Genomic DNA, 14,947 nt, shown 5'->3' with positions numbered 1-14,947 from the left:
ATCACTGTGTATATAGACAATGGCGAAATAGATGCACTGAACAAACAAAATTGACCAAGGCCCAATATTTCTGTGAAAATCTGAACAATAACATATCAAACCCTAGAAAGTTTTGGAAACTCATAAACAACTTACAAAATCCACCAATCCACTCCCAACCCCCCACTGTCAATGTGGACAGCCAAACCCTGCAACTCCCCTTAGAAGTAGCAAATGCCTTTTAATAGTTATTTTGTTGGATGCTCCACCACCCTGATTGACAAACTAATAAATGACACGCATCCTGAAACTACAAATGTGGATCAGGCCCCACTAAATCAGCAAAGACCCAATATAGAGAAGTTCAACTTTAGACCTGTACCCATCAATGTCATTAAGAAACACCTTAATAATCTAAAAATGAAAAACCAGTCTGGACCTGGTCAAATCCCAGCAATGCTGTTGAAACTCAGTGCGCCGGCAATTGCTAAACCTGTCACAACCATAATTAACGAATCCTTGGTGTCCAGATACATACCCAAACTTTGGAAAACTGCAAGAGTAGTGCTTATCCATACAAGTGGGGAGTTAACCTTGGTTTCTAATTATCGCCCTTTATCTTTGCTCCCAGTGTTGTCAAAAATCTTAGAACCCCTCATCAATCAGGTTTTCGCCCGAATCACTCCACTACAACTGCCCTCCTAAAAGTTTGCAACGACATCCAAGCTGGCATAGAACAAGGAGACCTAACTGGAGCTATTTTCTTTGATTTTGCAAAGGCCTTTGACACAGTAGATCACGACATACTACTGCTCAAACTAAAAAAACTCTGGTATTGCTGATCGTCCGTTAACCTGGTTTCGATCATATGTATTGGATTGATCACAATATGTCTCCGTTTCTGACAGCGACTCCCTCACTCTCCCAGTCACGTGTGGTGTTCCCCAAGGTTCCATTCTCGGCCACCTATTATTCACATTATTTATAAATGATCTGCCTAATGTCTGCAAATCTTCAACTGTACACATGTACGCAGATGACACAGTAATCTATGCAAACAATTCCGATCTGCCGCAGCTTGAGTCAGTGCTCCAAGACCAGTTCACAGAGGTAGAAAAGAAACAAACTCTTCCTAAACACTGACAAAACTGTCGCAATGATCTTTGGAATGGGACCTAAATTACACAAATTACAAAATTCCCATCTACGCATCAAAACAAAATCCAATTGCACGCTGACCGCAGTCCACTCTTTCAAATACTTAGGTATGTTGTTAGACCCCAATCTATCATTTGGCCTCCACATAGAAAAACTTGCATCTAAACTTTATCCAAAACTAGGTGCCCTGTACAGAAACAAATCCTGTCTCACCCCTACAGTAAAGGAAAAGATTGTACAGCAAATGCTGATGCCTATCATGGATTACGGGGACGTAGTATATGCACCTGCACCGCAAACTCACCTTAATAAACTTAATACATTGTACAACTCATTCTGCCGCTTTGTGCTACAATGTAACTACAGGACCCACCATTGTGACATGCTAAAAGAACTAAACTGGCTGTCGCTGGAATCCAGATGCACCCTCCATCTTTCCTGCCTTGTGTTTAAGAGCCTTTCTGGGAAGCTCCCACCCTATCTGAGCAGAATGCTCTCCCCGGCTATTCCCACGTCCTATAACCTCCGATCCAGTACCAGCACATTATTTAGCTTGCCTCAATACAAAAAGAAGGCAGCTCAATCCTCCTTTTCCTACAGACCGCCACAGTTATGGAATGACCTCCCGCACACTTTCAAACCTTCCCGAAGCCTAATATCCTTTAAGAGATCTCTCTCTATATATCTCAAAACAGAATGCACCTGTCATGGTTGATTAAATATTTCTTCCTGTTCTATGTTAAATTTTTGCATATATTGTGTATTATTATTGTTTTTGTATTTTATTGTACCCTATTGTATCAATGCAATATTTTGTGGACCCAGGACATACTTGAAAACTAGAGAAATCTCAATGTATCCTTCCTGGTAAAATATTTTATAAATAAATAAATGTTCCATAGACACAGCATTATACAGAGATGAGGGATCTGACTGGATTATACAGCCTTTTAAAGTGAGAGGTAACATTGTAAAAAAAAACATGAGGATGATGAACAAACATGAGAAGGAAAAAAAAGGTTGGTCAGCCTTGGTAGCATGTGTGAAGCTGGGTTAGGGGGGCACTTTAGCATTTCCTAGGGCTCCCTAGAGCTTTAATTAGAATTTGGTATGCATACTGCTAACAGCAAATACATCTCGTGTTTAGATCTGCTCTGTTAACAAGATGCTGAACATTCAGCCAGAAAGCTCTGGTGTTTGTTTGTCAGCCATTCAGTTCAAGTTCAAGCCCAGGAAGACTTTCTATAAGACTAAAACTGTGTGCTATAGATGACTTTACAATATTATGTGAGGATCTCCTTTGGAAAGATGTTCCCTGGGTAAACACGTGTGGTGGATTTTTAACTTAAAGGTACATAATAGTCCAAAACTGAAATTCACTATTGGCATTTTAATATCAATAGAATATTTTTTGCAATATACTTGTATTTGCAAAAATGCTGGATGTAAAAGCTATTGATGTTGGCAGTGAGGAAAGGTGGCCACCTTTTCTGGAAAAAATACAGGCTGTGCTTATTAGCATAAATGTACATACATATTTGCGCTCATAGTAAAAAAATATTGCTGCTGGGTATTTCATTTTTCAACTATTTTGGCCCTTTAAAATGACATAATACCCATATGCTAAATCCTTTGAAAGTACTGCAGTATAACTGTAAAAAGCTGACAAGAAAATATCACATGAACATCTCTAAGCAAAAAATGAAGCTAAAACCCCAAAATGTATTTAGCTCACAATAGTAAGTGCTCTGTGAATAGTTATCCTTTAGCTACTGTCCAGGTGCAGATTAAAAAACAACAACAATCAGCATCAGCAGTACTGGGTCATGATTAGCTTTACTGTGATCTCATGAGATTTCACTGAAATCTCGCAATATTCCATAGTAAACTTCCTTAAACTAATACTTAGTAGGAAAATAAACACAAAATACATGCCAGATACACACTCCCTTGCAAGTCCTAGGACTAGCATCCTAATTGGCTGCTTAAGATCCCTTTACATTTGGATGTGGCTACTGAGGACATTTTGAGCAAAAATATCTTCCTTTTTTACATAGAGATGTTCAGGTGATATTTTCTAGTCCGCTTTTTACAGTTATGCTGCATCACTTTCAAGTGCTTCAACATTTTGGGTATCATGTCTCTTTAACATACTTCTTAAATAATGGTGCATATTAGGAATGGGCGAATGTGATAAAAGTGTAATTCATTTGGTAGAATGAATAGTCTTGTGGACATTTGTTTTAGACAATCAAATGCTAATAAGAATGAAAATCCATTACAATTCGGTAATCTGTTATTTAGTTTTCGAATGTTCATAATTAGATCGAATATCCACATTCGAAACTTCGACTGTAACATTTGATTTAACAAATACTATTCAGAAGTTCAATAGTTCATGTGGTAGGGATTTTAGTAAATTGATACATAATAGTTACAAAGATATCAATTTGAATGTTTCTAATTAGAATATTACATTTAAAGAGAACATTAGAAATACTATTACATTAAACAAATGTTAAAATGTTGTACAAACGTTCAAAAATTTGAAATGAACAAATGTGTTAAAAATGTTTTCATTTTTCGAATGTTGCAAAACATTTGTCAATCCCTAGTGCGTGTCTGATCATTGCGTATCTGATCATTACATTATGTCTAAAGAGACCTTATACATGAAGTACAATTTATAAGCATAGTATTGAGGTTATTCCCTGCCTCCTTCTAGTCATGGGTGCCGCCATGTTGAAATCTAGCTTTCACTTCATTCCAGTGCTGACCTGTTTGCACATGTGCGGCAACTCTTCTTCAGATACCTGCATTGTAACCTCCGTTCCAAAATGGCAGCACTCATAATTAGGAGGTGCATGAAATGTATTTTGTGTTTATTGTCCCTTTTAATGTATAACTTTATAGAGCAATTTACAATTCTTCATTTGCAATGTCAAATTATTTTGTTTACTCACTATATTTTACTAAACGGGTTTGTTGTTAATGCTGTATTTGGCAACACATTTCTGCCACCTCGGCCTTGTTAACCTAGTCTGTTATGAGTAACACATGCTGCAGGGAGGAACATGTATTGTGCCTCTGTGTAGCGCATGAATAGTGATGCTGGACAGCACGAGTCATGTTCCTCCCTGCATTTTCATGTTGCACTTTTATGTTACTTTATGGTGCTGTTTGATAAAGCATGCAAGCCCTGGCTATCAGCACTTCCAAACATTTTTCTTTTGAGACTCACATGACATACTTTTTAAAATTAACGTGACACCCTTATTTATATTTATATGTCAAAGAATGTGTATATGTGACAAAGAATGTTTAACAGTTTGCCTAAATAGAGATACAGCGAGCAGTATAGGGGTTCGGGCACTTACAGTCCAATATATGTATTTAGGAGAAAATGTTATTCAAACAAGATTCAGCTCTGTTAACCCCTTCACTACTGTGAATTTCAGAGATAAACTTGACCGAAGTACCGATTTTTAGCATTTTTACTATATCTCAGTTTAAACAGAATAAGCGCTTTTGATTTTTTTTTATTTACCTATGAAAATTATATATTTTTAAAGTAGACTATCCAAGGTATTGATCTAGGCCCATTTTGGTATATTTGATTCCACTATTTAGCTGCCAGATACGATCATATTATAAAAAAATGGTTAACTTTTTCGCATACTTTAGGTTTCTCATTGAAATTATTTACACACAACTACTGCAATCATATCACAAATTGTTGTAAAAGCTTATCTGGGATCCCCTTTGTTCAGAAATAGCAGACATTAATGGCTTTGCCATTGCTTTTTAGCAATTAGAATGCCACTAATTGCAGCTGCACACCTTACTTGAAATTTCTGACAGTGAAGGGGTTAATCAATCAGCTTGTAAAGTAAATTTTTGATGCAGAGTAGAGATTACCCTCCCACCTGACACCTCCCAATCCATGATGCCTCCCAAACAGCTCTTTTCTCTCCCTCACCCCCCACTAGTAATCACCATCTTAGGTACTGGGAGGCAGTATGCAGTTTAGGGCTTTTTTTTCCACTGCAGTGTAGTGATCCCCCCCCCAACAGCTCTTTAATCCCCCCTCCCACTAGTAGCTGCCATCTTAGGTACTGATAGCTGCCAGTAAACAGTTTTTTTTTCTGTAGTGTAGTAGTGCCCCCTACCTCTCCCCGTCACCATAAGTTAGGGCCCCCCTCCTTTCAATTCCCCTTTTGCTGTAGTGTAGCTTCTGATCCCTCCCACTCCCTTCATCTCCCTCCAACCTCCATCTCTATGCCACCCACTTTCCCTCCCACACCTCCCACCAGCACAAGCAGTTGATAGTTACAGATGGTGGCACCCATAGTGTCACTGTCTGTAACAATCTGGCATCTGCCTTTATATGGTAACAGATGCCTGCTGCTAAGGAACAGTAGCTCTTGGCTGTCACTTGAAAGTCAAGACTGCTTGAGCTTCCTGAAGCTGCAACATAGATCTATTTTATGTGGTACAATGGGCGTTGTACCCCATGACATAGATCTACGACAATTGGGGTTAAGGGGTTAATGATCCTTGATCTAAAAGTGGATACTATTCCAATTGAAAAGCTTATTACATGTGACCCAGGGAGAGCCAGTATTATATGTGACTGCTGTGTAATATATGACTAGAATTAATATCACTGTCTCCTTCTTCAGGTTGCTCCAGTGCCGTGCAGAAATTTGCTCAAACATTACAGAGCTTTCAGTTTGACTTTATTGGAGACACCCTAACAGATGATGAAATAAATATTGGTAAGCAATATCTGTTGTTATTATCTATGTCTTTTTCTCTATCTGGTTGTGTGTGTCTCTGTGTGTGTATATGTATTATGTATATTATATACTTTTTTTTATCGATTAACAAAATACAAAGTGAGTGAACAAAATAGAAATCTAAATCAAATCAATATTTGGTGTGACTACCCTTCACCAAAACAGGTATACGTGTCCAAAGTCATAGATTTTGTAGGCATATAGTCAGTGGCACGATTAAACAATTGTACCAAACAGGTGCTGATGATAATCAATTTAATATGTAGGTTGAAACACAATTATTAACTGGAACAGAAACAGCTGTGTAGAAGGAATAAAACCGGGTGAGCAACAGCCAAATTCTGCTAACAATCAGCCAGATTACAAGTTTTGAGCGCTATAGGGAAATTAACGACTGCAACATTTTCAGTGTTATTTCACATCCCTATAGCGCTGCTATTACAGGTTTTAAAAAAGCAGGCTTGTGCGGGCGATATGATGGCGTTGAGCTTCATACCGCACTTTGACGTGCTTGTGCACTATTTCCCCATAGACATCGATGGAGAGAGCCTCCAAAAAAAAGCCTTACACCTGCAATCGCAGAAATAAAAGCTCTGTAACACAGCCCCATTGATGTCTATGGGGAAAGAAAAAGTTACGTTTAAACCTAACACCCTAACTTGATCCAATCAGCCAATAGGATTGAGCTTTCATTCTATTGGCTGTTCCAATCTAAGGGCCATTGGTAGTTTAGTGTAGGCTAGGTTTTTTTTATGTTGGGGGGGGGGCTTTTTTATTTTGATAGGGCTATTAGATTAGGAGTAATGCGTTTTTATTTTTGATAATTTAGTGTTTATTTTTTTTTGTAAGTTAGTAAATTTTTTAACTAGGTAGCTAGTAAATAGTTAATAACTATTTACTAACTAGTCTACCTAGTTAAAATAAATACAAACTTACCTGTGAATTTAAAATAAAACCTTAGATAGCTACAATATAACTATTAGTTATTTTGTAGCTAGCTTAGTTTTTTTTTTACAGGCAAGTATGTATTTAGTTTTAAATAGGAATTATTAAGTTAATAATTGTAAGGTTTATTTAGGGGGTGTTAGGCTTAGGGTTACGTTAGGGTTAGGGTTAGAATTTAGGTTAGGGTTACGATAGGGTTAGGATTAGGGTTTAATATATTTATGTAGAGTTAGTGATGTAGGAGGTCAGAGGTTTAGGGGTTAATCATTTATTTTCGTATATTTCGTTGTGGGGGGTTTGCGGTTTAGTAGTTAATAGATTTATTAAAGCGGCGGTGTGGACGGAAGGCAGATTAGGGGTTGATAATATTTAAATAGTGTTTGCGATGCGGGAGGGCCTGGGTTTAGGGGTTAATAGGTAGTTTATGGGTGTTTAGTGTACTTTTTAATTCTTTAGTTATGAGTTTTATGCTACAGCTTTGTAATGTAAAACTCATAACTACTGACTTTAGATGGCGGTACGGATCTTGTCAGTATAGGGTGGACCGCTCACTTTTTGGCCTCCCAGGCAAACGTGTAATACCTACAAGACTTGTAATAGCAGTGTTAGGGAAAAAGCAGCGTTATGAAGCATAACGCTGCTTTTTCACTCATAACGCAAAACTCGTAATCTATCTGAATGTGAGGTTGCTGTAGACAGTTTAATGTCAAAAGTCATATCATGGCAAGACTGAGCAGAGCAACAAGGCACAAGGTATTTATACTGCATTAGCAAGGTATCTCCCAGGCAGAAATTTCAAGGCAGACAGGGGTTTTCAGATGTGCTGTCCAAGCTCTTCTGAAGAAGCACAAAGAAATGGGCAACATTGACGAGACTCAGTGGTCAGCCAATGAAACCTGATGAAAGACACCTCATTCTTACTTCCCTTTGCAATAAGATGTCCAACAGTGCCATCAGCTCAAAATTTGTAGAAACCAGTGGGACCCTGGAACACCCATCTACTGTTAGAAGTTTGGTCAGAAATGTTTTTTTATGGAAGACTTGCGGCCAAAAAGCCATACCTCCGACATGGAAAAAGAACCAAGCAACTCAACTATTCATAAAAACACAGGAACTGGGATGCAGAAAAAAGTCAAAATTTGAATTATTTGGCTGTAGCAGAAGGCAGTTTGTTCGACGGAGGGCTGTTGAGCGGTACAAAAAGGAGTGTCTGCAGGCAACAGGGAGGTTTCTTGCAAGTTCGGGGCTGCATTTATGCAAACAGAGTTGGCTATTTGCTCAGAATTAATGGTCTCCTCGATGCTGAGAAGGCAGATACTTATCCATGAAAAAAAAGAGAACAGAAAGAACGATGGCACTACATCTGTTGTTGCCTATGACTATATCAATATTGAGTCCAAACCAAACTTGTGTAGGACTGTATTTGACTATAATGTTAGGCTGGTGCTGTACACGGAAAGGAAACTAGATACAGAGAAAACCAGTAAACTACTGGTGAAGAGTGTACATATATAGCTCTCAACAACACTTTATTGTAATAAATACCAAAGGGGCAGTGGAGAGGATGTGTTTGTAATTTATATTTCCATCCGGATTGAGGGGTTAAAACTTAACTTTTATTAATAGTGTAAAAAATGTGAAATAGAACATAAAAACACAGTATTGGTATATCCGTGTCATCACAATCTCAGAGCTGAATGTTAAGTGTAGTTAAGGTCTTCTAATGGTGGAACAGTCGGGAAAAGAGCAGCGCCACTGTATCAAATTCCGGAATTACAAACGCTATTGTGGGTTATCTTCCCTGGGCAAGAGGGAAATATTCCCTAATGGATTAATTAGATTCCAAACTTTAAAGTGACTAGTGACAGTGTATAAGCCTGATAGCTTCAATAATATGGGCATCAAATGAGTTATTGTATAGCAACACTGCCTAATTAAATAGACTACTGAGCATTAATATGGCCCGTGTAATAGGGGCCGTCAGCAGAGCGGTAATAGTCAGTAATATAAATAACCCAGTTTAGAAATGTAGTAAGCAGTATATAATATATACAGCCTTTATCCGGAGTAACTGGATATGTATAACTGAATCTTTAAATACTCGTTGCTTAGTATAATGGTAGATAAAGGTTTTACACGTAGGTCACTATTCGGATAACAAGCCACTAATAATAATAATGGAGTAGTACAGAACTGGTGTAATACCAGAAAAAAATTAATCTTATAGATTCCAAACTTTACAAGTGACTAGAGACAGTGTATATGCCTGGTAGCTCCAATAGTATGGGCATATAATATCATAAATGTGTTATATGACTTCACTGCCTATTTGAATAAAGTACTGAGCGTTAATACAGACTGTGTAATGGGGGCCTTTTAGCAGTATACGAATATCCTTAGCACCTTGTTAATATCTATCTTCCTGTAATTTAACTTTGAATTGGCAGACAAATAGTTTTGCCGTAGTTAACTTATCATTCTTGAAAGTACCTAATGGGGGTTAATTGACAAGCTATTTATATAAACTTTTCTATTTTTTTTAAAAGCATTCTTACTTTACAGCATTTTTTCACCCCTGCCTCTAACTTTCGCACAGTACTGTGTTTGTGTGTGTGTGTATATATATATATATATATATATATATATATATATATATATATATATATATATATATATATATATATGAGACAGGGAGAGAGAGAGAGATTGGTTTTGGATGCTATGAAAATAGTTTGTAAAGAGCTTTTCTTTACATCATTAACAATTGTAATGACAGTATTGCAAATATATTATAAATATTACTGCTGATTCGGTAACAAAAGGGTTAATGACAGATGCTTCGAGTCCTTCTTGCTGTTCCTGAGCCAAACAGTGAGTCATACAGAACTCAGCTGCAGACCTCCTCACACCCCAAAATGAGGCCCAGTCGGGTGTACAGAGGGGCCCTCCTGGCCAGCCTGAGAGAATTACACTGTAAACTTTGCCTTGGAATTACTCTTTCATTGCCAGTGAGTTCTCCTTCATTGATATCAATCACACATAGACCTGTTCACTGCCAGTAAGCAGAGAGTGTTCACTATAAGCACAGAGAAAGCACATCCTTACCAGCAATCAGATGTATACCCCTTCCCTGCAAACATTCAGAGAAGTTACAGTGCTAATAAGCAGAGGCCTCTTTATTACACTTATTCAGTACTAAAAAGCAAACCCAGACACCAATTCACTACCATTTTGCATTAAGATATTTTGCCCAGACTGACAGAAAGTTGTGGCTAACCCCATCTGCTACATATCTACCTGTGCTTAACACTTTAATTTCCACTGAGTCAGAAGTGATTACCCCCTTCTTGTCAGCTGCATTTTAATGATTTATAACTGTGTGAGTTAATTACAGAACATGCTAGCCTTATATAGAACCGTGATTAACCCCATCCCACAGTCATATATAAGGTACTGATTAACCTCTTATGCCAGGATATGTATAGTAGTGATTAAGACTTTCCCCCAATCATATAGAAGGCACTAATTAGCCTCTCGCACCAACTACATAAAGAGAATTGATTTGCCACCCCCCCAACAAAATTCACTTTACTTTCTTTATGGTTTCTCTAATAATTCCTAGACATATGGCCATTAGGCAATAAGTGGGAGGGGTGCTTGGTGACTCCACATCCCTGCTGAATTATTCCCCATGGAGGCAAATAACCATAGGTGGGATGTGAACCATAATCCTTTTAACCATTCACACAAAAATACACAGGAAAAAAATGTATTGTTAAGGTGCACCAAAAATTGTAACAAAATTGTTCACCAAATATCATATTTTATCAAAACGTAAATTTTGCATGTAAATTATAAAGGAATAAATTGTGTTTAATATGCATTGAGTAAATCGTAATTTAAGTACCGTGGATGTGCAAAAACGCATAGAAATGTATACATAATACAAAGCGTAATTATTGGTTTTTCGTATAATGGGCTGAACATGGGCGTTCCATGAGTGTGTAAGAAATTTTCTCTCAAATTCCAACATAATTCTTTAAATATTTCCACCCTACAGTTCTCACTGTTTGTTTTTTTCTCGCAAATGAGAAGATGGCGAGGTTGTGACAAAATACTCAAAATACTTAAAGGGACAGTCTACACCATAGTCATCTTAAAGTCTTAGTTTAGATTAAGCTGCAAATATCATCCAGCATCCCTTTCTCTATCATGCAGCAGTAACTGTAAAAAAGTTATTTTAAAATGAATAGTGTTTCTTCCCAGTTTGAAATGGCTGCCAAGCTCAGCCCACTGATGACATCACGATCTAGGCTGCATATGGCATCCAATCACAAAAGGCTCACTAGGGCTGCATCTAGGCACTCTGCTGAATAGCATTGAAAGTCTGTTGAATTCAACTAGTGAGCCTTTTGTGATTGGATGCCATATGCAGCCCAGATCGTGATGTCATCAGTGGGCTGAGCTTGGCAGCTATTTCAAACTGGGCAGAAACAATATTCATTTTAAAATAACTTTACTGTTTCTGCTGCTGGATATTAAAAGGGTGCAGGAGGCTATTTGCAGCTTAATCTAAGGTAAGACTGTAAAATGACTAAGGTGTAGACTGTCCCTTTTATACCCTTAAAGAAAAACACATGCATACAAAAATATAGGATTGTAAGATGTAGGGTTGCACCGATACCGATACTAGTATCGATATCGGTACCGATACCAAGTATTTGCAACAGTACTTGTACTCGTGCAAATGCACCGATACTTAAACCGATACCTCCGCTTCCTACCCATATGCTATCTTGTGGTGTTTTTTCAAACTGCATGTTCCCATTTCATTTTAAACTGGAGTGGAGACTAAACTAAAAATTATTTAGTACTGTTCTGCCAATACAAATTGCTGTTATTTGTATTATTGTAGAAGAGATTACTGTACCTCGTTCAGACAAACCCCTGAAGTACTGGGCAGTTAATAAACAGATTTCCTGCTCTGGCTAAAATGGCCCATAAATATCTTTCTGCACCATGCAGTATGGTGGAAAGTAAAAGACTGTTCAACTTAGAGTCGAACCTCCATACAAATGTCAGATTGATGTTATATAACAGCCCTACAACCCAATTGCATCACCCCTTTAAATGTAATATTTTTTATTTATAAACCTGTTCAGTGAACTTTGTGACAAATAAAACTTATTATTTCATAATGTCTTTTGAATTACAGCCCTTTATAATTATAAAGAAGGAATCTTAAATAATTAGTCTGTATTGTGCTTGGTAAACTGTCACATGACATAAAAAAAAAAGTATCGGTAATTGGTATCGGCGAGTATTTGAAAACAAGTATCGGTACTTGTACTCGGTCATAAAAAAATGGTATCGGTGCAACCCTAGTAAGATGCTATACACAAAAAGCAGTGTAATTTGATTTATATTGGCTGCAGGATTTGTGCTCACTGCTAACTTCGCCCTACACAGCAAAGCTTCCCTTTCTGGCGATCTCCATTAATTTCAATAGGAGACATCTCGCCACTGGCCTAGACTGCCCCTTTTTTAAGATAGTTCCACCAAGGCAGCACCCGCGATTGTCAGTGTGAAAAACCAACTGGCGAGGATTAAATAATCGGCCCTTATGTGCTTTCGCACTTCACCTCAGACGGTCTTGGAAGCATAGCATTGTGTCACTTCAGAAACTGAAAAAATAGAAGCATTATACTGGTATTTTGATCGCAGAATGCTGCCAAGCTGTCCAAAAAATTCTGTGAACCATGCTAAGGCATCATATGTCGAAGTTTCCCAGAAGCAAACACAGAGAGACCCCATCAGTGTTTACAAGTACACATTGGCTCCTCCATTAGTAATAAGATACTTTTGTAAGTATGCAGCAATTTCCTCACTGGCAATAGGAACATGGAGACCTCTCCGCTGCCAGTAATCAGGGCCACCACTATAAATTGTGGGGCCCCTTACTTAACCATTGATCAGCCCCCCTTTGACATGTGCAATTTTTGACCAAGTGACTAAAACATATATGCACTTGTAGTAGCGCACAAACACAGAAACACTCAGACACACTGATACACTAAAACACACACTCACACATAAGGATTCACATATAGACACTCTAGCAGACACGCAAAGAAACACACAAACACACTCAGACACAGACACCCACACAGACACTCAGCACTTGTTTACATGGACCTGACAAGTAATGAGGTAGACTACAGTTTTGTCAAAAAAAGGAGATTTACAAGACAGAATATGGAGTTCTGATTATCTTTTTGTCAAGGAAGATGCCAACTATATGATGACAACAGCATGTAGTGGCTGAAAGGAAGGGCCCTGAACTGCCTAAACAATAATTTAAAGGTTAAGTGGTGGATTGGTGACTTCCTGAAAGGTTTCATTAGTCTCAAAGTCTGTAGAAAGATGTGAATAATCAGTAGAAAGATCAAAATGTACTAAAAAGGAACAGACGATGGACACACACACACACACACACACACACAAACTCAAACACAAACTTGCACATACACCCAAGGAAACACCAACAGAGACAGCCACAGAAAACACACAAAGACATACACAGAGAGACACCCACAGAAAACACTCAAATACATATATACACACACATCATCACTGAGACATCCACAGAAAATGCACAAAGACATATACACACACCCTCACAGAGACACCCACAGAAAGCGCACAGACATATGCACACACTATCACACACAAATACATACACACCCACCCTCATAGAGACACCCACAGAAAATGCACAAAGAAATACGCACACACCCTCACAGAGACATCCACAGAAAATGCACAGAGACATACACACACCCTCAGAGAGACACCCACAGAAAATGCATAAATAAAGAGAGAAAAGCGCTCAACCTGGGAATGAACAATAGCATAATAGCTTGTTCTATGGCTAGTTACCACCCTAGAAGCAGCCTCTTTTTGCTCAACATGTGCCTTTCAAAGAGAAGAACTTTCCTATAACATATCAGTCTGATCTTGACTTAACAGTACAGTCCAGCCCCGAAATACCAGGCAATCCCTCTCTGAACGAGAGAAACGGCAAAACCCCAGACATACATTTCGGGCCTAGTGTGTGCCTCGTCAGTGAGGTGCAGCCAAATCCCTCTAGGCACACTGAGCAACGGGTCCTCATTGTGCTTGCCTCATATGGGGCCCCCTGGCCCAGTGGGCCCCTGACAGGAGTCACTCCTTTCAGCCCTCTGATGGCAGCCCTGCCAGTAATCCCAAATACCTCTCACTATTGCATATCGCTCAGTGTGTGTGCAAATGTGTCCGAATTGCCACTAAGTACATAATTGCTTTATTGCTAGCTACCCCATTCTGATGTGCATATACCACTTTTTATTCCCTCTCATGAAGTGTAAAACAGTAAAAATGTCACTTCACAAAATCCTACATCAGCTTTTGCAGAATACACAGTTAATTTTTGTATTACATTTTACTAGCTCACAAAAAAATTAGGCAGGTATTAAATGTAAAATGAGCCACGTCCATCACTATTGTGTAACCCATTTATTGGGCAGGGCATACATTTACATATGTATGTGGAATGTGTTTTTAATAGCCATACACTTGATATCTTGTACAGCTAACAAGATATGTAGGTAATGCGAGATAACTGAAATCATGACCGCAACATCTAGAAATAGAATTTTAGCATTTTCTTTTTATTTCATGCTTGAATTTTTGGGATTGCAATTTAAAGTACTTGCCTTTTTTAGCTTGATATTTCTTGGAAATCGAAATGTCGTCGTCATGATAGTCTTGTTTGTAAGCAACCTTGATCTTTTAAACAAGTTTTTTGTTAAAAAATCAGTCCCATGAATATTTTTTGTGAATAATCCTGATTTACAATATTTAGACGATTGTGCAGCCATCTTCTTACAATATTATAAATATTATGCAGCAAAGATAAACCTTATTCTGTACAGTGAGGTTTGAAATGTTTGATGATATTTTGAAGTTATTAACTTCACAACTTACAAAATCCTGTTAGAAGATGATACCAGTTGCAGCCACGTCAT

General features: G+C 38.0%; 1 protein-coding gene across 2 annotated transcripts in view; it reads left to right on the top strand.

The window, feature by feature from the left end:
- Positions 1-14,947, top strand: part of OPHN1 (oligophrenin 1) — a 268,509-nt gene that overhangs the window by 91,012 nt on the left and 162,550 nt on the right. For both annotated transcript variants that reach the window (XM_053699027.1, XM_053699026.1), the window contains exon 3: positions 5,820-5,915. In XM_053699027.1, the coding sequence (XP_053555002.1) occupies positions 5,820-5,915 (96 nt within the window). The remainder of the gene's footprint in view (positions 1-5,819; positions 5,916-14,947) is intronic.

This window comes from Bombina bombina, chromosome 1 (genome assembly GCF_027579735.1).
Source record: "Bombina bombina isolate aBomBom1 chromosome 1, aBomBom1.pri, whole genome shotgun sequence".
Lineage (NCBI taxonomy): Eukaryota > Metazoa > Chordata > Amphibia > Anura > Bombinatoridae > Bombina > Bombina bombina.
Note: the sequence above shows the minus strand (reverse complement) of the source record. Positions and strands in the feature narration are given on the sequence as shown.